Source organism: Eucyclogobius newberryi, unplaced genomic scaffold (genome assembly GCF_026437365.1).
Source record: "Eucyclogobius newberryi isolate DKJ021-1_F unplaced genomic scaffold, fEucNew1.0.hap1 SCAF_2, whole genome shotgun sequence".
In the NCBI taxonomy this organism is placed as follows: Eukaryota; Metazoa; Chordata; class Actinopteri; order Gobiiformes; family Gobiidae; genus Eucyclogobius; species Eucyclogobius newberryi.
The window spans coordinates 18,467,059-18,492,028 of NW_027315834.1; the positions used below are offsets into that span (position 1 = coordinate 18,467,059).

Sequence of the window (24,970 nt, forward strand, 5' to 3'; positions counted from 1 at the left end):
CAGTCATACCTGCAGCAGAATGTCCCCATAACATGATACTACTGCCCTCATACTTTGTTTTAAATATGGTATTTCCAGGCCATCTGCTTCACCTTCCTTCTCAAAATGTAATTATGGCCAAACCATGTTTATTTACAGTTTATGTAAGCTTTATTATATGTAAAAGCTGATGAGTGATCATATATAAAAAGTCTGCAGAGGGCGCCAGGCCTGAATCTCCTACACAATGAAAAAGAGATAACTATTCGCTTGTAGAAACCCCTCGGAACAGTGCAGAGAGCATAAAGTGGTTTTGTCCGCCTTGGGCAAGATGTAAATATAAACCCTATTTGCGCATTATTAACACCAAGCTTTTTGCCGTTTACAAATAACATTTCCAAATTAAAAAGGCCCAAGGCATTGAGACATCTAAAAAAAAAAGAAATGATAATTCATTATTCCTGCTTTTCCAGATGCTTAAACCGCTTACAGTTATGTGCATATTTATTCATTCCTTCTGAGGTGGAAAGATGCTATTGAAGTGATGCTGGTGAAGTGTCTTGCTCACGGACATGAGTAGAGTTTTAACGAAAGCCATTGCTGCACCACTGTGGTCTCTCATCCAAGTAGCTTCCTAGATCAAACAAGCATGGGCATTTACAAGAGACGTGTAGAGATGTAGCGCTGCATATCATCCACACAACGTGCTTTGCTCTCAAAGGGAGCATAAGGGTTTAAAAGCATTTTACCTAAAGTTTAATGCTGGGTAACACATGGGATTTTATGGACCTTGGAGGAGCAGGTATAAATTCTTCTGGTATAGGAAGTAGGCAAGGCAAGGCAAGGCAAGTTTATTTGTAGAGCACATTTCATACACAAGGCAATTCAAAGTGCTTCACACAGCAGGAAAAATGCATTCAAATCACAAAGAAATTACAGAAACAGAAATACAATAAAATTAACTAAATTAAAAATTATCAATCCAACTGATTTTCTAAACTAATAAAATCACAAACAAAAGAGAAGAGTGCAAAGAAAAAATCCTTTCAGTCATATGCGCAGCTAAACAAAACTGTTTTTAGCTTAGATTTGAACATCGTCAGAGTTGAAGCCTGTCTCACATCTTCAGGAAGACTGTTCCAGATTTTAGCTGCATAAAACTGAAATTCAGATTCCCCATGTTTTGTCCTGACTCTGGGCACCAGCAGGAGGCCGGTCCCTGAGGTCCTCAGAGTCCGAGATGGTTCATATGGCACTAACATATCCAAGATGTACTTTGGTGCTAGGCCATGGAGAGACTTGTACACAAGCAGAGCTGCTTTAAAGTCTATTCTCTGAGCCACAGGGAGCCAGTGCAGAGACCTGAGAACAGGACTAATGTGATCATACTTCCTGGTTCTAGTCAGGACCCGAGCAGCAGCGTTCTGGATGTACTGCAGCTGTTTTACAGCTCGTTTGGAGAGGCCAGTGAGCAGGCCGTTACAGTAGTCTAATCTACTGGAGACAAACGCATGGATAAGTCTCTCTAAATCTGGTTTTGACACTATGTTTTTGATTTTGGCAATGTTTTTTAGATGGTAAAAAGCTGCTGATGTTATTGATTTGACGTGGCTATTAAAGTTCAAGTCTGAGTCCATTATTACCCCCAGATTTCTAATTTGGTTTGTAGGTTTTAGAGCGAGACTCTGGAGGTGACCGCTAACACTTTCTCTTTGTTTCTGTGGGCCAAAAACGATTATTTCAGTCTTGTCTGAGTTCAGCTGGAGAAAGTTGTTTTGCATCCACAAACTGATCTGTTGGATGCAGTGACAGAGTGAATCTACTGGTCCATAGTCACCTGCCGATAGTGAAACATAGATCTGAGTGTCGTCTGCATTATTGTGATAGGACACATTTTCACTGCGTATCAACTGACCTAACGGCAGCATGTAGAGGTTGAACAGAAGGGGACCCAGGACTGACCCTTGGGGCACTCCACAGGTCAGGGTCATGTGGTCTGAGACACAGCTACCAATTTCAACAAAGTACTTCCTGTCTTCCAGATAGGACCTTAACCAGTTTAGGGCAGTGCCAGTGATGCCCACCCAGTCCTCTAGTCTCTGTAAGAGGATCCCATGATCGACAGTGTCAAAAGCAGCACTCAGATCTAACAGAATTAAGACTGAGGCTTTGCCCGTGTCAGTGTTCAGGCGGATGTCATTTGTCACCTTGACAAGAGCAGTCTCAGTGCTGTGATGAGGTCTAAAACCTGACTGAAAAACATCAAATGAGTTGTTTATTAAGAGGAAATCTGTGAGCTGTTGGTAAACAACCTTTTCAAGGACTTTGCCCAAAAATGGCAGATTAGAGATGGGCCGGTAATGACTCAGTACTGCGGCATCAAGACTGCTCTTCTTTAGGAGAGGCTTTATGACCGCAGTTTTCAAAGACATTGGGAATGTTCCAGATTGAAGCGACATGTTAACTATGTGAGTGAATGGTGCTAACAAACTGTTCAGCACAGACTTTAGAAATTTGGTGGGTAACACATCAAGGCAGCATGTAGATGAACTCAGACTGGTGATGATCTCATGGACAGTTTTGTCAGTTACTGGTGCAAAGTGAGTTAGCTCTAAGTGTCTTGGTGGTTTTAGGGTAATTTTTTGCATTGTGGGATTTATAGCATTTTTAATGCGCTGAACTTTGTCATTAAAGAATAATGCAAACTCATTACACTTGGATGTGGAAATGAGTTCTAACGGCAGCTGAGCTGGAGGGTTTGTTAATCTGTTTACTGTGGCAAACAGGACACGCGAGTTGTTACTGCAGCTTCCAATTATTTCAGAAAAATATCTTTCCCTAGTTCTACATAAGATTAGGTTGTACATGTTCAGCTTTTCTTTGTAAATCTCTTTTTGAACCTGGAGCTTTGACTTGCGCCATTTCCGTTCGGCCCTGCGGCACTCCCTTTTCTGTGCCCTGACCGAATCATCATTTCTCCACGGCGCCTTCTGCTTATTTTTAACCATTTTAGCCTTTATAGGGGCGATGGTGTCCAGAACATTCAAAACACTAGATGTAACAGAGTTCAACAAATCATTTACATTAGAACATGAGACATTTTCAAAGTTTATCATTTCCATAAACAGTGCACCTGTGCCATCACTTATGTGTCTCCTCTGAACAACTGCAGGACCAACCGGAGGTTGGGGAGAAACAGACAGGTCAAAGAAGACACATAAATGATCAGACAGAGCAACATCGATCACATTAACATTTGAAATATTTACCCCCTTTGTAATTATGAGATCTAGAGTGTGTCCTTTGCTGTGGGTGGGGCCTCTCACATGCTGAGTAAGACTGAAGGTTTCAAGGACAGCATCAAGCTCTTTAGCGTTTCTGTCACAAACATTATCAACATGCACGTTGAAATCACCTGTAATGACCAAACCATCAAAGTCTGTGCATATGACTGAAAGCATCTCAGTAAAATCATCAATAAAACTTTGGCAGTGCTGGGGAGGCTTGTATAAAACAATGAAGAGAATGGATGGAGACCGTTTTAGCTCCATTTTAAAGGATACATACTCAAATGATGAAAACACCCCAAAAGACAACCTGCGGGTAATTATTTTATCTCTAAAGACAGCACAGACTCCACCCCCTTTTTTGTTTTCTCGTGTTTCAGATTCAAACTTAAAGTTGGGTGGAGCAGATTCTATCAGAACTACATTTCCTGTGTTTTTGTCAAGCCATGTTTCAGTTAAAAACATAAAATCAAGATTATAAGAAGAAATAAAATTATTAATTAAGAGAGATTTGTTACATAAGGATCTGACATTTAGCACAGCAAGTTTCAGACTAGTTTCAGTGGGACTGGGCTTTATCTTTTCACAGGGAATATGAATCACATTTCTCAGATTGGGCCTGACTCGCATTTTGTTTTTCCATCTGTGTGATGATGTGACTACAGAAATAGCACTAGGAGGGGCTCTTTTTACATAGGGCCCCGGGTTGGTTTGATTTTTAATGTGACAATAAGTCCCGGCAACGCTGAGACCCAGTGCATCCTAGCTATGGGAGATACCAGGTAAAAGGCGAGGTTGGATGGGTGGTGGGGCTTTTGTAGCCAAGGAGAGTTTGGGACCAGGTGAGAGGCGAGGGGGGATGGGTGGTGGGGCTTTTGTTGGTGTAGTCGGCATAGCCCTTGCTATATTGGGCGTGAGTGGAGCCATCTTAATGCCTGATTTGATCAGACTTTCAAAATGGCTGGGAAGGCCCATGGGTGAGAGTGGAGATGAGAAGGAGAATGATGAATCTTTAGTGGGATTAGATGTTGCAGGGGGAACCCAGGGCTGGTGTGAAGGCAGGGGCGATGACAGGGATGTTGTTGGGCTTGTCACAGATGGGTCCAAGGCCTTTGAAGATGGTTCCTTTGCTGGAGGCGGTGGAGGTGAATGTGGAGCAGCTGGAGCTGAATCCTTTGCTGGTGGTGGTGGAGCAGCTGCTGATGAATCCTTTGGTGGAGGCTGAGGTTGTGGTGCTTTTGATGTTGAAACATTGGCTCGGTCTCTGGCTGAGGGAGCAGGAATTCTTCTCTCATTCCTCTCTTCTCTAACTATCTGCTCAGGACCCTGTCCAGGCCCAGTCCAATGCCTCAGAGCGTGGAGCAGGTTCTCTGTCAGCACCCTCACTCCACCTCTGCATAGGTGGGGGCCATTTCTCTTAAACAGGTCCTCTCGTTTCCAGAATAGATAGAAGTTCTCAATGTAGTGTAGTCCTCTCGGGGAGCACTCTTTGGACAGCCATGTGTTCAGCTGAAGAAGCCGGCTAAACTTGTTTATCCTCCTGTCGATGTTTGGAAGAGGTCCACTTATGAAAGTTTTGATTTCCATTTTATCAAGCACGTCGAATAACTTCAAGAAGTCTTTTTTCAAAACTTCAGTCTGTTCCCGCCGCATGTCCACTGCACCCACGTGCACAATCAGCTGTTTAGCTCCTCCATGCTTAGCCATAATATTTGGAAGGAGTGACGTTATCTCAGAAACAGTGGCGCTTGGAAAAGAATGTGTGTTTATCTTTTCATGCGTCATGTGACTTATCGCGCCGTCCCCAACTAAAACAATCTGCGTGACCTTGGCAGATCCTCCTCGCTGTATTTTGGCCACGTCATCTTTCCTTTTTTCATTTAATTCCATCTCTGAAAGTGGTAAAAATCTGTTGGTGAGCTGTATTTTAGGTGACTTCACGTTATCTTTGTATCGTTTAGGCTTTGCTCCAAGTTTGTTCCAAGAAACAGCCTGGTCTTTCTGGTTTTTAGACAGTTTTGGAAACGACACAGAGTCACTGCGGTTTAGGTTGAAAGTAGCAGTTTTTCTTGTAAAAAGTGTGCTCTTCTTACCGTCGGTTGACACAGGAATGGTATCGTGAAGAACTTTTTCAGATTCCAAAACAAATATCCGTGTTTTCAGCTCATTAATTTCTTGTTGATATTTCCGACAGCGTTCACAGTCTTTCTCACTTCTTCTCCCGGACATGTCGCTGGCGTCAGATATGTCGTTAAAACTGGAAAAATGTTCTTAAAATCCTTGGTTTACTTGAAAAAGTCTAAAGCAAAAATGTTTGGAAGACAAAAACTGATTAAAAAGAAAAATAAATAAGGAAAGCAGCGATAGCAAGCGGAGCGAGCAAAAAAGCGTGTGCACTCTTCGGAAGCAGGAAGCATGAAATGGTATACAGTATTATTATACATGACCATGTATAGATTTAACACAGTTATGATACAACCATTTTCAAATCTAAACACTATGTCAAAGTAGTGGTGGGAAATATTTTGGAATGTAGATAATATCTTGAATTTGACATTGAATTGGTGAGTTTATCGTTTATAGTAAAAATATATATGCATAAGGAGCTCATTAAATAAAAAAAAAATTAAGTTATGTTGTAAACTTTCATATAGTGTCCAATGGTCAAATTTATATAGTGCTTTTCTTCAGGGCACTCAGATACTTTACATCAAGGAACCACTCACACTTTCACACACTATATATATATGATATTTCACATATTTGTGCACTTTTGAGATTCATTTTTCATACATTTGACATTTATCTGTGAATTAAACACCTGATGACATGTTTGACAAATCTGTTGGATTGACATGACATTGTCTAAATATTGTCATCGGGATATAATTGAGATTTTCTTCAATATCATTGAGATTTTTGTCAATATTCCCCACCTCTGTTTTTTTTCTGCCCCAGACATTTCAAAAAACATTTAAAACTGTGTTTCACTACATTTAACAATAATAATTTGAATCTGAATCTGAATCAGAATAGGGTTTATTTCCATTTGTCAATAAACAAAATTCACAGACATAGGAACTTGTCCTGGTGATTCGGTGCAACACAAACAACAAAACATTGAACACTGAATACAAAACAACACAACAACAAAAACGTTGAACACTGAGTACTAAATGGCAATATATGTACATAATAAAATATATGTAGTGGTAGTAAGTTATGTAGTGCAATGGGAAGTGAACAGTGCAGTGAGTGCAAGGTTCTTAGGCAGTGTTCATAAGTGGATAGTACCACATTTAATTGATGTAAAACTGGAACAGACAACAAAAGGTCTGCTTAAATTAACTATAATTTGGTCTGATTGTTTGAAAATCCAATGGAACGTGAATTTTATCAAAAAAGTTAAAAGAGTATAAGAATTATTGCACTTTTCATGGTGTCAGAGACCCCTGAGAAGTGCACCTTGGTTACTTTGTTTCACGAAAATAATTTATAATAAAATAAAAAAGGTGCGTTAAATTGTATAAAACCCTTATCAACTAGATATTCTGCTATATTTACCAGAATGTGTGATTTCACATTGCCAGCCCTAAAACGTTGAATAATGTCTTTAAATTGCTGGACATAATGTATCTTTAATTCATATAAAAGCAGTAGACATACATGGCAAACAAACTAAATTAACACACAATTCACAGTGGTGTCCATTTCACATTGCTGAGACAACAGAATTTCCCTTAAGTTTGTCTGTTGAAGCTTGAACAAATAATTCCGTTTAAAATTGACTAAACCAAAGGATGGAAATGATCTCATGACAACAATATGGCATGTTTACATATGTCTTATGCTTATTGCAAGCATATGATGTAAGCTCCTATAAACACAAAAATAAAATTATAATAATAATAAAATATACATACATACATACACAGACACGTAAATACATAAATATATATGAATACCAAAAATATCTGCTCAAGGTTAACTTGCTGAGCTGGCTAAGTGAGACAATTTAAACTCTGAAATAATTCGAACAGCCTCATTGATTATTCATACTGATGGCGTAGAGCAGTGGAGGTGTTTTGAGCTCTGCAGCTGAGGTAGATCTTTGTAGTCCCATGCATGAATTATATCAAACATAACTACAATTATCTTTTTGGTATATAACACGATTAATATATATATATTTTAAACACATTTTGCCCTTTAAGACAAGCGGAACTGTTGTCAACGTTTTCGTTTCTGTCCGAACACAGTCGTGGATGCACAGGGGAAGTCAGTGTGAGATGGCGGTCGACTGTGGCACCGATTAGAGACCTGTACTGTGGCGTGTTAGTTTAATTTTGCCTTATCGTAAGCCTGTTTGTGGCCCCAGTTATGGAGGGCGGAAAGCCGACCCTGGCCGTGGTCTACCAGGCTGTCCAGGCGCTGTACCACGATCCAGACCCGTCGGGGAAGGAAAGAGCTTCAGTGTGGCTTGGGGAGCTTCAGAGATCGGTAAGAAACTGAGATGGCTAGTTCCTTAGCAAGCATAAAAATATCAGAGAGCTACCAGACACCGGCCTGTCGTTAGTTTGTACCCCAACAACTGCACTATATACTAATAAAATAACCCCAGATTCCACCGTAAAAAAACGAACTGTAATGTTAGCATTTACGTAAAGCTAAGCTACCAATGAATGGACCAAAACACAAACAGTGAAATGATGTGCAATTACCTAGCTACCATTTTGATCTCCTTTATTTGACTTAAATTGCAACATTACTTGTATTCTAAATACACTAGGTAGCTAGGTAAACGTCTTTGTTGTTGGGCGACATTTTAATTTTAAGTCCCAGTGGACACACCGGTCTGACCTGGTGCACAACATAAATGTGCCTAGAGGCTAGCAGGCCGGTGTTAAAACTTCGCTTCTGAATACCAAATTTATGTTTCTTTCCCCAGTGTGTATTAGTAATCAAACTGTATCTCTGACTTGCCGTAGAAAAATGATGCTGTTTCTAAGCATGTCCATGTTATTCATTCCAGTTTACACAACATTTTGCAATATTGATAACATATTTTTTTTTTCAGATGTACGCCTGGGAAATCTCTGATCAACTGCTCCAGCTCAAACAGGATGTTGAGTCCTGCTACTTTGCTGCTCAGACCATGAAAATGAAGATCCAGACATCATTCTTTGAACTCCCGCCTGAGACCCACAATGCACTGCGTGACTCACTTCTGACCCATATCCAAAGTCTGAAAGACCTGTCACCTATCATTGTCACCCAGGTTATATTATTGTTGTTGTTGTTGTAATTAATGATAGATCCTTAATTAATATTGGGACGTTTTGTGTAGTCTGAACATGACCAATTTATTTTCAGCTGGCCTTAGCCATTGCAGATCTTGCTCTTCAGATGGCTACATGGAAAGGCTGTGTTCACACACTAATAGAAAAGTATTTTTTTCAAATGCAAGTTTTAAAGCTTAAACTGGGCAAACGTTGGACAAATATATATTGTCTTTTTAGGTACAACAACGACATCAGCTCAATGCCCTTTCTGATAGAGATTCTCACTGTTCTCCCTGAGGAAGTCCACAGTCGCTCTTTAAGAATTGGAGCAAATCGTCGGACGGAGATTATCGAAGATTTAGCATATTATTCAAGCACAGTTGTAACTTTGCTGGTTAGTTTTTTAAATATACATTTTCTCTAAAATTTGACTATTTAATATCACATTGGAATATTAGTATAACATAACTGAGATCTAATTTTCATCAACATTTCAGACTTCCTGTGTGGAGAAGAGTGGTAATGATGAGAAACTGTTGATCAAAGTGTTTCGCTGCTTGGGAAGCTGGTTTAACCTTGGAGTTCTTGATAGCAACTTTATGGCCTCTAATCAACTGTTGATGGTGCTCTTCCAAGTGCTGGTGAGAAAACTTGTATACATTTCATTTTTGCTCAAGTTATTGTTGTCCACTGCTATATATATATATATACTGTTTGTGCAAGTGTTTCAAAAGTCTCTAATGTGATCCAATTGCAGCAGAGGGATGAGACCTCAACTAACCTCCACGAGGCAGCGTCCGACTGTGTTTGCTCTGCCCTCTATGCCATAGAGAATGTGGACACCCACATTGCTCTTGCGCTACAGCTTTTTCAGGGTGTTCTTACTCTAGAATCAGCTTATCACATGGCAGTGGCCAGAGAAGATCTTGACAAGTAGGTACACTAAACAAAACTCATTGAGTTCTGTTCTCTGAAATTTGATATTTTTTAATCAACACCTAAATAAATGGTACATCCACTTGTGTTTTTAGGGTGTTGAACTACTGCCGGATTTTTACTGAGCTCTGTGAAACATTTTTGGAAAAGACTGTCAGGAGTCCTGGCCAGGGAATGGGGGACCTTAGGATCTTGGAACTGCTGTTGATTTGTGCAGGACACCCACAGTACGAGGTAAACATTGTGCATTAGTTATTATATTTGTCTCATCGGTTGTACTATTTTATTTAAATAAGGCATATGTTTTGTCTGCTATGTAGGTATAATCAATGACACACATGTATAATTATTTTAAATATTGGGCATTTTAAATCGCAATATTGATCTAAACTTTTAGCAGTGAAAACTGCAGTGCTGATACATAATAAACGTCAACACAGCGCTGCCAGGGACTTGGAACGCAAGTCCGCCCAGGAACCAAATGCTGATTAGTTAGTCCCACGCTGCTGGACCATGCTGTCGGCCTCTCATATGAATACCTCCAATACTATAGTGTGTCTCTGATTAACCAAAATACAAAGCACAGAGCAGTGGGCGTGTGTGGGGTTTGTGAAAAACAAGAATTTTTCGGGCAATAGTGTGTTGAATCCAGTAGAATAAAAATTACTCAAACATGCATGCGTCACTCAAAATACAGTTTCAAGTGGGTTAAGGGGAACCATTATAGCTTTAGATTTTGCATAATATCTCCTTTGAAATTAAACGCCGTTTTCGTTCCAGGTGGTCGAGATCTCCTTTAACTTTTGGTACCGTCTTGGAGAACATCTATACAAGATCAACGATGTGGCCCTTCACAGTATTTTTAGGCCTTATATTCAAAGATTGTTGCACTGTTTAGCTCGACACTGTCAGCTAGACCCTGATCACGTAAGAGGAAGAGGCCAAATTGCAACACGTTTCACCATATACCATTATAACGTCTTTGTTCCCAACAGGAAGGAATCCCTGAAGACACTGATGACTTTGGAGAGTTCAGAATGAGGGTCTCTGATTTAGTTAAAGATGTTATTTTTCTTGTGGGCTCTATGGAATGCTTTGCACAGGTTGGTGTAATTGAAGTTATATGAGAAATTTGTCATTTTAGTGTAAGAAGGATTATTTATATGTATATTTTTCTACTTTGTTTCTAGTTATATTCTACACTAAAACAAGGGAATCCACCCTGGGAAGTAACTGAGGCTGTTCTTTTCATTATGGCTGCAATTGCCAAAAGTGTAGATCCGTCAGTGTCAAATTGCATCTCAATTATTCTAGTGTAGTCTAACAAAAACACCACCAATAAACTTGTCCTTTCTTTTCTTTTAGTGAAAACAACCCTACTTTGACAGAGGTCCTTGAGCAAGTAGTATTGCTTCCAGAAAGTGTCCATATGGCAGTCCGTTACACTAGCATAGAGCTGGTTGGAGAAATGAGTGAAGTGGTGGATAGGAATCCACGGTTCCTTGGTACGAGTTTAATTTACTGTCTTTCTAATGAACTTTTATGTCATCTTGTAACATTTCATTCACACACACACACACACACACACACTGTGTCCCTTGTTATTCCTTCCAGATTCAGTTTTAAACTACCTTATGAAAGGTCTAAGAGAAAAACCTCTAGCCTCAGCTGCAGCCAAGGCAATCCACAATATCTGCTCAGTTTGCAGAGATCACATGGCTCAACACTTCCAAGGACTGCTGGAAATAGCACGCTCTCTTGACTCTTTTGCGCTGTCAACAGAAGCTGCAGTTGGCCTACTTAAGGGTAAAGATATGATCAATATTCCAACAAGCTTGTACAGTGTAACACTCATATTTTGATCTATGTTTTAACAATCTGCATTGTATATATTATAATAATAATTAATAAACAGTAATATTTGCAGGTACTGCGCTTGTTCTGGCTCGTCTTCCATTAGAAAAAATTGCAGAGTGTCTCAGTGACTTATGCACAGTTCAGGTTATGGCACTGAAAAAGGTGGGCAGCCATTTTGCCAATACACTTATGTTTATAATATATGTTTACTCATTTTTGTTTTTTATTGATCAGCTTCTAGTAGAGGGATCAGCAAATGGGAAGTCCGCTGATCCCACTGTGTGGCTAGATAGACTTGCTGTTATTTTCAGGTAATGTCACAAATCATTTTAATATATTCAAATTGTGTGCAAAGCCTTGTTGGTGACGTAGTCATTTGTTTATTTTTTTCAGGCACACCAACCCAATAGTAGAAAATGGACAAACACATCCCTGTCAGAAAGTGATCCAAGAGGTTATTAACCCACTTTTCCTAAATACTGTATTTTATTGGTTTAACTTACCCTTTACTGATGACTGTTTTTAGATTTGGCCTGTTCTATCAGAAACTCTAAACACTCATCAGGCTGATAATAGAATAGTGGAGCGATGCTGTCGCTGTCTTCGATTTGCTGTGCGATGTGTTGGAAAAGGTTCTGCATCTTTGTTGCAACCCCTTGTCACGCAGGTAAGTTCTACAATAATATTACATGTTGTTACATGTCATGTTGGTGTCACGTGACCAGTCTGTGTTGTGCAGATGGTGAGTGTGTATCGGGTGCATCCACACTCGTGTTTCCTGTACCTTGGAAGCATCCTGGTGGATGAATATGGAATGGAGGAGGGATGCAGACAAGGTTTACTCGATATGCTGCAGGTGAAACTTAAATATTACAAATGTCATCTAATTGTAAGGGCATAATATATAAATCGGTTTGAAACTGTTTTACTTCTCAGGCTTTGTGTATGCCAACGTTTCAGCTGTTGGAACAGTCTAATGGTTTGAGAAATCATCCTGATACTGTAGATGACCTGTTCAGACTGGCTACAAGGCAAGTTGTGTTAACTAAACAACTGCAACAGTTGGACCTAAATCCTGCTTATTTGTCTATTTTGTTTTTGGTTTATAGGTTTGTCCAGCGAAGTCCTGTCACTTTACTTGGTAGTAGTATAGTGGTCCACATTATTCAGTGTGCCATCGCAGCCACTTCCTTGGATCACAGAGATGCCAACTGCAGTGTCATGAAGTTTGTTCGAGACTTTGTGCATAGTGGTGTAGCTAATGATGTGAGTCTTTAAACATTTGTTGTAAAAATGTGATGCAAGTCACAAAGTACTAGTAATAATCTGCTACACTTGTCTTCAGTCCTTATATATAATGAACATTTTCTGTAGCATGAAGAAGATTTTGACGTGAGGAAGCAGCTGATTGGTCAGGCCATGGAGCAGCATGGTCAGCAGCTGGTCACTCAGCTCGTGCACTCATGTTGTTTCTGTTTACCCCCATACACACTGCCAGACGTTGCAGAGGTGCTATGGGAAATGATGTTTTTTGACCGGCCGGTGAGTACAAAGGCTGTCAAAATCACTCAATATTACATGCAGATGACCTTTTTTGTATTTTATTTTTTTTATGTAGACTTTCTGCCGTTGGCTAGAAAATGCTCTGAAGGGTTTGCCGAAAGAGACTGCTGGAGGAGCTGTGACAGTCACGCACAAGCAACTTACAGATTTCCATAAACAAGTCACCAGGTAACTACTGAAATGCATATTTTCCCTGGGTAAATATAGTGCTGTGTGTAAGACGTGTTACAACAGAGTGCAGTCTGTCTGTTCAGCCCGGGAGGTTCCTGTTCAGGCAGATTAACTTGAGGGTTGGAACACAGGGAAAGGAAATCACTAAAATGTGCTTAGTTTAGACGTGCCATCTGATCTGGTTTAGGATGTCAATACATTTGATAAAAAGCAGGTATGATACTTCTCTCTCGTTATGTAGTGCTGAGGAATGTAAACAGGTGTGCTGGGCCATCAGAGAGTTCACCCGGCTCTTCCGATAGCTGTGTGGATAACATCAGGTAACGACAACACCCACAGTATTGTATCCACTTTTTCAGTAAATGAAATGCTTTGGATTTTGAAATGTTTGTATACAATATGAACATGTGCTTATCCCCCTCCAGGTTATTTTTCCGTTTGCTGACACTAAGTTAGCATAATTCTGCTAAAGCAGAGGAGAACCCAAAGGGACCCAGTCATAAGGGAGGCTGGACATTGAATGTGACATCAATGAATCGCTCTCAAATGGACTAATGGGTGATCAGCCCCCTGTCCCCACTAACACCACCTCCCGCTCAAGCCTCCACTGCAGCAGGCGCTTGGGTGGGTTGGACTCAAAGTCGACACGGTTAAGTTCAGTGGGCAGAGAACTGATTAAACAGGATGTGCCTGTCTACAGTTTTTAAAAGAAATAGATGATTTATTTTTGTCTTATAAACTTGTCAAGTTGTTTATGTTGTGCCATATAAAAGAGCCAAATCAATCCCCCAATGCTCTTTGGCTAATCAGGTGATGTTCACCTGGAGAGACGAAAATCCCAGAAAAGGCTCACTGTTGGTTCGGCATCACCTTTGACCTTTTAAAAGTTGTCTTATTTTAGTTTTATCACAAAGTAAAGCCGTGACAGGGTGAAATCTTGAAAATAACATCACTGGTGATTTAATCTTATCAACAATAAAAACAAGTGAAAGAAGATGTGGAAAGTCCGTCTGTTTTTAAGGGGGTTTCATTGGGTGCAATCATTAGTAAACTCTGAAGCTGGATAAATTCACGTTGGAACTGAAAATTAAAGGCTGAGAACTAATTCGATATTTGGAAAGAACTTAAATTATTAACACAAGTATTGGGGTCTCAAATTGTTAAAAAAACCTCAAGTTAGATTTATTATCAACAAAACATTGGCCCTATTTCAGCCAGTTAACCCAAAGTTATCCTACTCAAACCAGGCTGGAACAGTTTGGTTTGAATCTTCTTCAAACCAGTTTTCTGAAAGGAGTCAATGTATTCACCTTGGTACAGTGGTAAAGCAGAGCAGACTGCTGTCTAATCTAATGCAGATAAACCCAGATTTGGGATTCTAAACTTGAAATTTAAATGTGCATTTGGACCCTTAATTTAACTTTGTATTATGGGAATTCCATTTAAAATATATAAATGTCAAGTTTACAGTCACTCAACAAAACAAGTGGGAAAAAGATAAATCTGGTTTTGGAAAGCCAGGTGGACACTCATTACCATGTGTTTTAGGATTGTCCGGCAGTTCAGAAATAATATCAATAAAGCACTGCATATTGTATTCAACATCTTGCTTTAACATAGTACCAGGGACATAAATCTCTGGCAGTGGATGGATATTTTTTTGCACCAGAGGCCAAGAAGGCTATCATTTGAAATAAAAAATGGGTGACATCTGCCTTCTGTGGGACTGGGCTCATATAATGACGGCCAAACAGAATATGGAGAAAGTCAGTTTGTTTGTAAACCAGAAGATGGACATATTTGCCAAGCTAGACTTAGATTGAATGTTTTCTACCTGATCTTTTCGCTCTATTGTTTCACTCTGTCTTGTTTTTTACATTTTCTGTTCTGTGTTTTGACAAAAAAAAAAAATCCATTTTATTTATACTCAAATAAATATGTGGTCTTACTTACAAAAATGCATTTTGAAATTGTGTTGTGTTGGAAATAACGCTTCATTATGCAACCCTACATTCATTTTGGAAATGCAATTTACAACATTGTAAATTCAAACATGTATTGCACTTTTGATTTAGTCCCAAATCCCATGCATGCTGTGTAATTCAGTGTGTATCAGTCTGTCAGTGTATTCATGGGTATTTGGTCCTTTCAGATTTCAGTATTGAAAGTCAAATATGAAGTTGTAATTTAAATGTCATTGCAAAATACCAAAAATCCGAAATGAAATACCAACGATTAAATGTTCAAGTTGATAGTATAATCATTTCAAAAACAATTCAATTTAGATTTTTACTCAACATACAGGATAAGCAAAAACACACAAAGTTTACTGAAAACTGTTTTTACTCAAGGGGAAGAAAGTGCCCTCTCTGGCAAAAAGGTCATGCTAAACTATAAACTATTGGAAAGACCCAATGGTGCGTTGTCTAAATACTTCTGAAAGGAATAGTTGAGGGAGAAATGGTAGAGTGAAGACAATTGTTTGTAAAAGTAGAATGAGGAGCAGCGAGGTGGAACGTCAGTCCAGACTGGGCCGGGGGTCGGGTCAAGGGTCACAGCTCACTCTGGTGATGATGAACTTGGCAAAAAATGTAAACATCCACCAATGACGATAAATGAAGGATTGATTTGTCAAGTATCAATCCACAAGACGGACACATAAAAAGTGCCAAGATTATTTTTTATTTATATTTAGTTGCAAAGTTGTTAAAGCACAACTCAGAGGAGCTCACACCAACGCTCTGGAGCACAAAAAGAGCATAATCCACACATTTGAGGTGGTTTGTCATATATATTCTTTTTTTACTTTAAACTCCCAAAGAGTCTAAAAGTTGCAATTTTAACTTCCTGTGCTTTTAGTTCTTATTCCCAGGGTTCTTTACCTTCTTTCCCTTGACCATCAGAGAATTCAGAAAATGAAAAAGAAACCCCCTTTTTATTTGCGTCTGTTTTTTACACTAAAACACTAAAACAAAACATTTCTGGTATTTCACTTATATTTTCTGTATTTTGCAACAGAAATCAAAAGACAACTCAATGGTTTTTCAATACAGAATTCTGAAAAGAAAATCCAAATACCCATAAATACACTGACCAATACTGTCAAATGTTGTTAACAAATACTGTGAAATGGTCGGATTACAATAGCCTAAATGATTATTAATGAAATACAATTCCAAAATGCACATTTAAATGTAAAATTTAATAAAGGTTCAAAATATATATTTACATATACATACATACATATATATGAATACAAATTATCTATGGGTTTTAGAATGATGAAAAATTAGGACCGTTGATTAACAATTTAAAACTGAATTGTACGTTTTCAATGGGGAAAAAGTTCTCAAAATACAGCATATAACGGGAAGCTAAACCCCATGAATAAAAGGAAACTGAATCTATGAAATGGAAAACCAAATTTAACCTGAACTGTTCCCAGTACTTCTGAGATTGAGGAAGTGAAATGGCCAGTCATTTCTTAAAACTGGTTTGGATTGGGGTTGCTTTGGTTTTTACTTTGTTTTTGACTCACAACCTACATCTTGTACCCATCTGAGTCAGTCCCATTCCTCCAGCCGATCTGATCTCAGTTGACAGAGACTGCAATAAACCTGAGAATGTTGAGATGGCGTTAACTTTGTATTTTGACTTTAAAACATCACCTACTCATTTTGGTTATTAGGGTTCAGCATGTGCAGATGTTTGTGTTCGTCTCTTGCCCGGTAAGATAACTCGCGCCCGGATTTGTCCGCTGCATTTAAGCAGAGTTTATAACACTGCCACAAGGTCTCTTTGGATATAGACTATGAATTGTGTCTTGTAAATGAATGATGACTCTAGCCTGAGGGGGTAGAAAGGGGTAAATGAGGGGGGTCAATGAGGGGGTAGATGAGGAATAGGGGTCAATGAGGGGGTAGAAAGGGGTAGAAAGGGGTAGATGAGGGGGTAGATTCAATTCAATTTATTTTTGTAATGCCCAAAATCACAACAACAGTTGCCTCTGAGGGCAACTACCCTCTCATCTACCCCCTCATCAATGAGGGGGTAGATGACAGGGTAGATGACGGGGGTAGATTAGGAGCCAGCCGGTAAATGGGACTACCCCCTCATTGATGAAGGGGAGATGAAGGGGGTGGATGAGATGATGGGGTAGATGTGGGGGTAGATGGGGGGGTGGATGAGATGACGGGGTAGATGACGGGGTAGACGACGGGGTGGATGAGGGGGTGGATGAGGGGGTGGATGAGATGACGGGGTAGACGACGGGGTGGATGAGATGATGGGGTAGATGGGGGGGTAGATGGGGGGGGTGGATGAGATGACGGGGTAGACGACGGGGTGGATGAGGGGGTGGATGAGATGACGGGGTAGATTAGGGGCCAGCCGGTGCCCATGGGCCGTGGGCGTGCTGGCTTTGGAGGAGTCTCTGCAGCTCCTTGAACTGCTGCACAGTCTGATCCTTCACATCCGGGTTGGAGATCTGGAGTCGAATGCTGTCTATGGACCAGCTCAGCTCTCCCGAGAACATCTCAGTCAGGATGCGAGCTACGACAGGTACAACCTACCAGACACAAAAAACTATAGAAGTGCATGAAGCCAAAATGTGAATATGAGGGTTATCCACTGACCTGGACAATAATCAGTTTCTTTTCTTTAGGTTTCCTGTCTGGCCAGTCCTCTCCAAAACAGAATGTGATCTCAAAAGGTGGAGGGTTATCAGCTTCACCTTTTTGAAACATAATCAGACCTGGAAAAAAATATAGAAGTTTGAAATTACAGTTTACAAAATGTATTAATCCACAGAATAAGTGCCTATTTAAATTGCACTGTGTGCAATAACAATATCTAGCTTTGAGCTTATGTTTTTGTATAGTTCCACAGCAAACATGTTATAATTTATATTATATAACCATTTTAAATTAAATTTTAGTTGTGAAGGTGGTGCCAGTGTCTTCAAGGTAAGGTGGTGCCAGTGTCGTCAAGGTAAGGTGGTGCCAGTGTCGTCAAGGTAAGGTGGTGCCAGTGTCGTCAAGGTGGTGCCAGTGTCGTCAAGGTGGTACCAGTGTCGTCAAGGTGGTACCAGTGGTATGAAGGTTGACTGACCAGCCAAGACCACACGCTTTGAAAATAATTTACAAAGACGTTTTGGTCTGGGATCCAACCCAGCTCCAATTTCCAAAGGGAGTGATTGACAGGCGGATTAACCAATCAGACAAACGCATTATCTATTCATGTCTAAACAAACACGGTGGATTACGAGGGAAAAATAACGCAGAAAAACTTTGAAAACTTCATTTAGTGACACAAATTAGCGGCGGTGGTTGGACCGGTCCATGTTTGGAGTTTTTTTTGACGCCCCCCAATGGTCTGATTCCAGAGCCTTCTGCATTTGAACAGAATGTAGGAAGGACTGGCTAGTCAGGCAAGTCTGAAGGTGGTGCCAGTGGTGTTTTGGTCAGGTTCATGGCAGAGATTGGAAGCTTTGATTCTGTGTTCCAAGGAGATGAAAGTGCCAATTCATGTATTATGAATTAGTATTATTACCTTGCAGAAAGTCATTGAGGCTGAAGACCTTGATTTTCTTCTCTCGCTCCATAGGATTAGGCACAGCCCGTTCAGATATTCCCGGACCGGACCAAAACACTTTACATTGGCAGAGGCGGATGGCATAGATGTCCTGTTGCCAAATCTCAAGAATAAGGCCACGGTCCATCACATCCAGGAGGGCTGTAGTGTAAAAACGCTGCTTCTGGTTCTGGATCTGGTCAGTCCCAGGAAACAGGACCTGGTATAGATGGACGGGTCCAAACAGGTCCACCTGCTCCGGGGTGGGCGCCAGGTGCCCAGAGTACAGACGACAGCCCTGAGAGTTACTCACAGTTAATGAGCCTGCGGTGCGTCCCCGGTACAAGAACCTCAAGTCCAAGTCCGTTACTGCAGGAAAAAGAGGGTTTTGCATCTGAATGATCCTTCAGGTGTTTTATGTTGTTTATATTGTTTACTTTAGACATAACTTCCTTCAACGTGTAAGACTTAGAATCTAGATCATATAGAATACATGTGTTGTTCATTTCTTATGCTTTTATTTTGTCTATTATATACATTGTTGTCCATGTGATGAAGCAATATAAACAACTGTATTAAGTCAAATGATTGATCTTATGCACTTACATGGGACACTGCTGAGCAAGTCATACTTGCAATTTTGTGTTTGAGAATTATTCTCTGTGTGGACCGCTCCCACAGCATTTGTTTCCATCACTGAAGAACCAGGCAGGGAGTCCAGGTCCTGGAGGCCCACATAGGGCCCCTGGTCCACAATATGACCAGAAGCATGGAAGTCCTCCTGGGAAAGGTTGCAGGCCACAGGTGGGTTTGAGTGCATAGCTTCTGGAAGAAGGGGCATGGGTATAATTTGTGGTAATGTGTCATTGGAAGATAGGCTGAAGGTATTGACTTCAGTGCGGGCTGTGAAGGGGTTGTAGGGCTGAGGGTCACTGAGTCGAGGGTCTGAGGAGCAGCCAAGAACAAAGTTAGGCAGACTAGAAACACCATTAACAAGAATATGACTCTTAGTGTTCTTTGTCATGAAATACTGTGTTTTTTAAGAAAGGTGAGATTAAGGTTTTACTTACTGATACTTAGCTCCATTAAATTTGGCATCTTGAAATAAAATATACAAAATAAGTTAGTGCAAAAATGTATAATGTCAAAATGTGATAAATATGTTCACCTCTTCCTCTTCATCATCATCACCGGCATCTGAACAAAATTAAAAAATATATATATACTAAGGTTCAGAAAATGCAAAGACTTGTAAAAAGATTGAAGATTGGATTATTATAAAATCCCCTCTCACCTGTGCAGCCCACGCTGTCACACACCTCATAGATTTTGAACGGTTGAACTGGGGTCTCTTTGGTCCCATCATATTTCAGCTGAAATTCACGGCTCTTGTTGAGTGCACAGCGAAGGTTTGCTTTCCACTTTGCTGGATCAGGCTCATCCACACCTTCCAGGTATTTTCCCGTTTCAAGAGCCCATGCCTCGCACACCAACGAAAGATAAAAATCATTCTAATGACTCACACTTTATGGTTTGTATTTCAAAACGATAATCATAGTTCAATAGGCTAAGCGTCAATATAAGTGTAAAGTCAGTGTAATCCCTCAGAGCAGTAAAAAGTCAAGCAGATTTTGGGAGCATTTTAGATCTCTTGGAACTGTCTTTTATTCAAAATGTGATGTAATTAAACAGTTAAAAAATGAAATACGTTATTTGAGCCAGAGCAGGTGATGCAGTGTTGGTTACCATGCAGTGTTCATCTGTGTTTGTAGGTACAAACAGGAGCAGAGGTGAGACAACCGTGGATTATGACATCTCCTCAGTAACTATTATGATTTTAGCTAATTGCAATTGGGCCTACATGGCAAGAATTTTACTTAAGCATAAGCGGACTATCTTTAAAAATCTACTAAAAAAAGGACAATTACACATCTAGGCCACTAGGCCAACTAACAATTATTTGAGTAGTCAACTAGTAAACAATGATTTACTTTGTACATTGATGGTCTTTAAACCTAATTAAAAAAAAAAAACTTGACTAAAAAGATAAATAAAATATTTACAAATAAAGTGTATGAAAATCAGAAATGGTTAATTATTTTTTAGACATTTTGATTAAATAAAGCCACTGTCTTTGTTATAGATGATCTTTTGGAATGTGTTTTAGAGTCTGTTTAGTCCAGAGAACAATTACAAATATCAAAAATACTACTTAAATTACCATTTATACTCAACTAGTCAAGATTAGTCAATTAATGGTTGCAGCCCTTCTCAAAAACAGTAATCTGTAATTAATAGATTTGCAACACCTGGATTGTACTTTTTCACACTTTTATAATACCATATATATATATAAATAAGCCAAGACATTTGCTCAGAGACTTTTTGAATCTTCTTTTTATTCCACAGAGTCACCGACAGAGAGAGAGGCACCGACCGAGACAGAGGCACCGACCGAGACAGAGGCACCGACAGAGACAGAGGCACCGACCGAGACAGAGGCACCGACCGAGACAGAGGCACCGACCGAGACAGAGGCACCGACAGAGACAGAGGCACCGACCGAGACAGAGGCACCGACCGAGACAGAGGCACCGACAGAGACAGAGGCACCGACCGAGACAGAGGCACCGACCGAAACAGAGGCACCGACCGAGACAGAGGCACCGACCGAGACAGAGGCACCGACCGAGACAGAGGCACCGACAGAGACAGAGGCACCGACAGAGGCACCGACCGAGACAGAGGCACCGACCGAGACAGAGGCACCGACCGAGACAGAGGCACCGACAGAGACAGAGGCACCGACCGAGACAGAGGCACCGACCGAGACAGAGGCACCGACCGAGACAGAGGCACCGACCGAGACAGAGGCACCGACAGAGACAGAGGCACCGACCGAGACAGAGGCACCGACCGAGACAGAGGCACCGACCGAGACAGAGGCACCGACAGAGACAGAGGCACCGACAGAGACAGAGGCACCGACCGAGACAGAGGCACCGACCGAGACAGAGGCACCGACCGAGACAGAGGCACCGACCGAGACAGAGGCACCGACCGAGACAGAGGCACCGACCGAGACAGAGGCACCGACAGAGGCACCGACCGAGACAGAGGCACCGACAGAGACAGAGGCACCGACAGAGACAGAGGCACCGACCGAGACAGAGGCACCGACCGAGACAGAGGCACCGACCGAGACAGAGGCACCGACCGAGACAGAGGCACCGACAGAGACAGAGGCACCGACCGAGACAGAGGCACCGACCGAGACAGAGGCACCGACCGAGACAGAGGCACCGACAGAGACACCGACCGAGACAGAGGCACCGACAGAGACAGAGGCACCGACCGAGACAGAGGCACCGACAGAGACAGAGGCACCGACAGAGACAGAGGCACCGACAGAGACAGAGGCACCGACAGAGACAGAGGCACCGACAGAGGCACCGACCGAGACAGAGGCACCGACCGAGACACAGACAGAGACAGAGGCACCGACCGAGACAGAGGCACCGACCGAGACAGAGGCACCGACCGAGACAGAGGCACCGACAGAGACAGAGGCACCGACCGAGACAGAGGCACCGACAGAGACACCGACCGAGACAGAGGCACCGACCGAGACAGAGGCACCGACCGAGACAGAGGCACCGACCGAGACAGAGGCACCGACAGAGACAGAGGCACCGACCGAGACAGAGGCACCGACCGAGACAGAGGCACCGACCGAGACAGAGGCACCGACCGAGACAGAGGCACCGACAGAGACAGAGGCACCGACCGAGACAGCGGCACCGACCGAGACAGAGGCACCGACCGAGACAGAGGCACCGACCGAGACAGAGGCACCGACCGAGACAGAGGCACCGACCGAGACAGAGGCACCGACCGAGACAGAGGCACCGACAGAGACAGAGGCACCGACAGAGGCACCGACCGAGACAGAGGCACCGACCGAGACAGAGGCACCGACCGAGACAGAGGCACCGACCGAGACAGAGGCACCGACAGAGACAGAGGCACCGACCGAGACAGAGGCACCGACCGAGACAGAGGCACCGACAGAGACACCGACCGAGACAGAGGCACCGACCGAGACAGAGGCACCGACCGAGACAGAGGCACCGACAGAGACAGAGGCACCGACAGAGACAGAGGCACCGACCGAGACAGAGGCACCGACCGAGACAGAGGCACCGACCGAGACAGAGGCACCGACAGAGACAGAGGCACCGACCGAGACAGAGGCACCGACCGAGACAGAGGCACCGACCGAGACAGAGGCACCGACAGAGACAGAGGCACCGACAGAGACAGAGGCACCGACCGAGACAGAGGCACCGACCGAGACAGAGGCACCGACAGAGACAGAGGCACCGACCGAGACAGAGGCACCGACCGAGACAGAGGCACCGACCGAGACAGAGGCACCGACCGAGACAGAGGCACCGACCGAGACAGAGGCACCGACAGAGACAGAGGCACCGACCGAGACAGAGGCACCGACAGAGACACCGACCGAGACAGAGGCACCGACCGAGACAGAGGCACCGACCGAGACAGAGGCACCGACCGAGACAGAGGCACCGACCGAGACAGAGGCACCGACAGAGACACCGACCGAGACAGAGGCACCGACAGAGACAGAGGCACCGACCGAGACAGAGGCACCGACAGAGACAGCGGCACCGACAGAGACAGAGGCACCGACAGAGACAGAGGCACCGACCGAGACAGAGGCACCGACAGAGGCACCGACCGAGACAGAGGCACCGACCGAGACACAGACAGAGACAGAGGCACCGACCGAGACAGAGGCACCGACCGAGACAGAGGCACCGACCGAGACAGAGGCACCGACCGAGACAGAGGCACCGACAGAGACACCGACCGAGACAGAGGCACCGACCGAGACAGAGGCACCGACAGAGACACCGACCGAGACGGAGGCACCGACAGAGGCACAGACAGAGACAGAGGCACCGAGAGCCAACTGGTCAAGCGAGTGTCACCTGATCCCGGGGGCAGCTCACCTTGAAGATGGTGTTTTCCTCCTCTGATGTGGGCAGGTGTCGTGTTGCGTGTTTCCACGGGATCTGAAAGAGGTGACGGTCCGCGTTGAGCCACTGCAGACCCGGGTACCTGCCACTGCTCACCTGGGCCAGGAGCCAGGGCTTCAGCCGCACCCGCCGGGGCTGTGGGGCGCTCATGCTGCAGGCTACAAGGGCGAGACACAAGGGGAAACCGTCAAAGCGTTTCAACAGCACAGTTCATTTTACATTCCCATTACATTGCTCACAAACCAGTTCCTTTGGAAACCGAACTACCTCCAAACTATAAGAAATGATTCCGCAGTGTTTCTGAGATGTTTGGGGAAGTTGATCACGAGCACAATCTGAGACCTTGTACAATCCACTGAAAATACTGACAAAGAGTGTAGACCCCGGGAGGCCCGTGAACAGCTGTAAAGTGACTGACTTTGTGATCGCCGATGAGAGGCTTCGTGAGCGTGGATGGACTTCATAACCTGAAGCTGGCCAGGTCCGGGTGCTAACAGCCACGGCCCTTCCTCTGGGCGAGTTCACTCTTCTCCGTCACAAGATGCACCCACATAAAAAGGAACCTGTCCTCGCACTTGACAGAAAAGTCTGCAGAGCTTTGACAAGAGTCCTCGCGCACCGACCCGTCCGCGCGTCTTCTTTCCGTTCAAAAGCGCAAGTAACTGACAGAATAAAAGCTCCAACGCGAAGACAGTTTAACCTCCACAAACACACGCGGAGTATCCTGTCTTCTGTACTGTTTTCTGTAGCATTTTACCAGGAGCGGCGAAGACAGAAGTCCACTTTCATAATAATTGTCCTTCGTTTATTTAGAAAGCAGAAGCAGGCAGTTTCCGCGCGTCTCTTGGGAACTAAACTCCTAAAAGCTGCAGCTCACTGTGGTTCCTTCCTTCTTCCGCTTATGAACATTATTATGGGCGAGGGAAGGCGAATTAACTGAATATTAGCTACTACTTCAAGCCACATATTTTTGACATCTTTATTTATTAGTCTTTTCCTGGCAGACCTAAATCAAAGCAAATGTGATGCTGCAAAGCCTTTCTTAATGGGTCATTCTGTGGTGGGACGCCTTTAATTCATAATCTAAAGTTAAGCAATGCTCCTCTGGCTGCAGCCTACAACAAGTAGCATCTTATTGGACATCTCTTGGCAAAGGTTGAGGTTATATTTTAACACAACCTAATTATGTCCATAGATCTTGAAAGATGTTACACCCTGTTGACCACATGAGGGCGCTGTAGACAACCGGAGAAGCACA

At 42.8% G+C, this 24,970-nt stretch overlaps 2 protein-coding genes across 4 annotated transcripts; one reads left to right on the forward strand and one right to left on the reverse strand.

The window, feature by feature from the left end:
- Positions 1-7,515: 7,515 nt before the first annotated feature.
- Positions 7,516-14,069, forward strand: tnpo3 (transportin 3). 2 transcript variants are annotated; one of them, XM_072453991.1, is made up of 23 exons: positions 7,516-7,766; positions 8,344-8,544; positions 8,640-8,713; positions 8,786-8,942; positions 9,046-9,189; positions 9,306-9,481; positions 9,580-9,718; positions 10,265-10,411; positions 10,480-10,587; positions 10,675-10,766; positions 10,850-10,989; positions 11,099-11,290; positions 11,412-11,503; positions 11,576-11,652; positions 11,735-11,795; positions 11,868-12,008; positions 12,081-12,197; positions 12,278-12,372; positions 12,451-12,607; positions 12,716-12,883; positions 12,960-13,072; positions 13,317-13,395; positions 13,501-14,069. In XM_072453991.1, the coding sequence occupies exons 1-22, from the start codon at positions 7,647-7,649 to the stop codon at positions 13,375-13,377; spliced, it is 2,772 nt and encodes a 923-aa protein (XP_072310092.1). In that variant the 5' UTR covers positions 7,516-7,646; the 3' UTR covers positions 13,378-13,395; positions 13,501-14,069. The 2 variants fall into 2 exon arrangements, with proteins under 2 accessions (XP_072310092.1, XP_072310091.1); XM_072453990.1 differs by having other exon boundaries at positions 8,640-8,942.
- Positions 14,070-17,417: 3,348 nt separating this feature from the next.
- irf5 (interferon regulatory factor 5) lies at positions 17,418-24,309 on the reverse strand. 2 transcript variants are annotated; one of them, XM_072453993.1, is made up of 9 exons: positions 24,131-24,191; positions 23,686-23,870; positions 19,941-20,127; positions 19,815-19,843; positions 19,717-19,744; positions 19,253-19,591; positions 18,626-19,015; positions 17,710-17,828; positions 17,418-17,642 (listed from the first exon to the last, which is right to left on the reverse strand). In XM_072453993.1, exons 1-9 carry the CDS (start codon positions 24,174-24,176, stop codon positions 17,454-17,456), a joined length of 1,512 nt encoding a protein of 503 aa, XP_072310094.1. In that variant the 5' UTR covers positions 24,177-24,191; the 3' UTR covers positions 17,418-17,453. The 2 variants fall into 2 exon arrangements, with proteins under 2 accessions (XP_072310094.1, XP_072310095.1); XM_072453994.1 differs by having other exon boundaries at positions 17,419-17,642; positions 24,180-24,309.
- Positions 24,310-24,970: the final 661 nt, after the last annotated feature.

Bases quoted from the DNA above. Each gene is read 5' to 3' on its own strand.
- tnpo3 (XM_072453990.1), top strand. From the start codon at position 7,647: ATGGAGGGCGGAAAGCCGACCCTGGCCGTGGTCTACCAGGCTGTCCAG. The intron at 10,588-10,674 runs GTTGGTGTAATT...CTTTGTTTCTAG, and splicing joins CTATGGAATGCTTTGCACAG to TTATATTCTACACTAAAACA. The intron at 10,990-11,098 runs GTACGAGTTTAA...TATTCCTTCCAG, and splicing joins TAGGAATCCACGGTTCCTTG to ATTCAGTTTTAAACTACCTT.
- irf5 (XM_072453993.1), bottom strand. From the start codon at position 24,176: ATGAAGTCCATCCACGCTCACGAAGCCTCTCATCGGCGATCACAAA. The intron at 20,128-23,685 runs GTGAGCTGCCCC...TTGGTGTGCGAG, and splicing joins AGGAAAACACCATCTTCAAG to GCATGGGCTCTTGAAACGGG. The intron at 19,592-19,716 runs GTAAGTAAAACC...GCTGCTCCTCAG, and splicing joins TTTAATGGAGCTAAGTATCA to ACCCTCGACTCAGTGACCCT.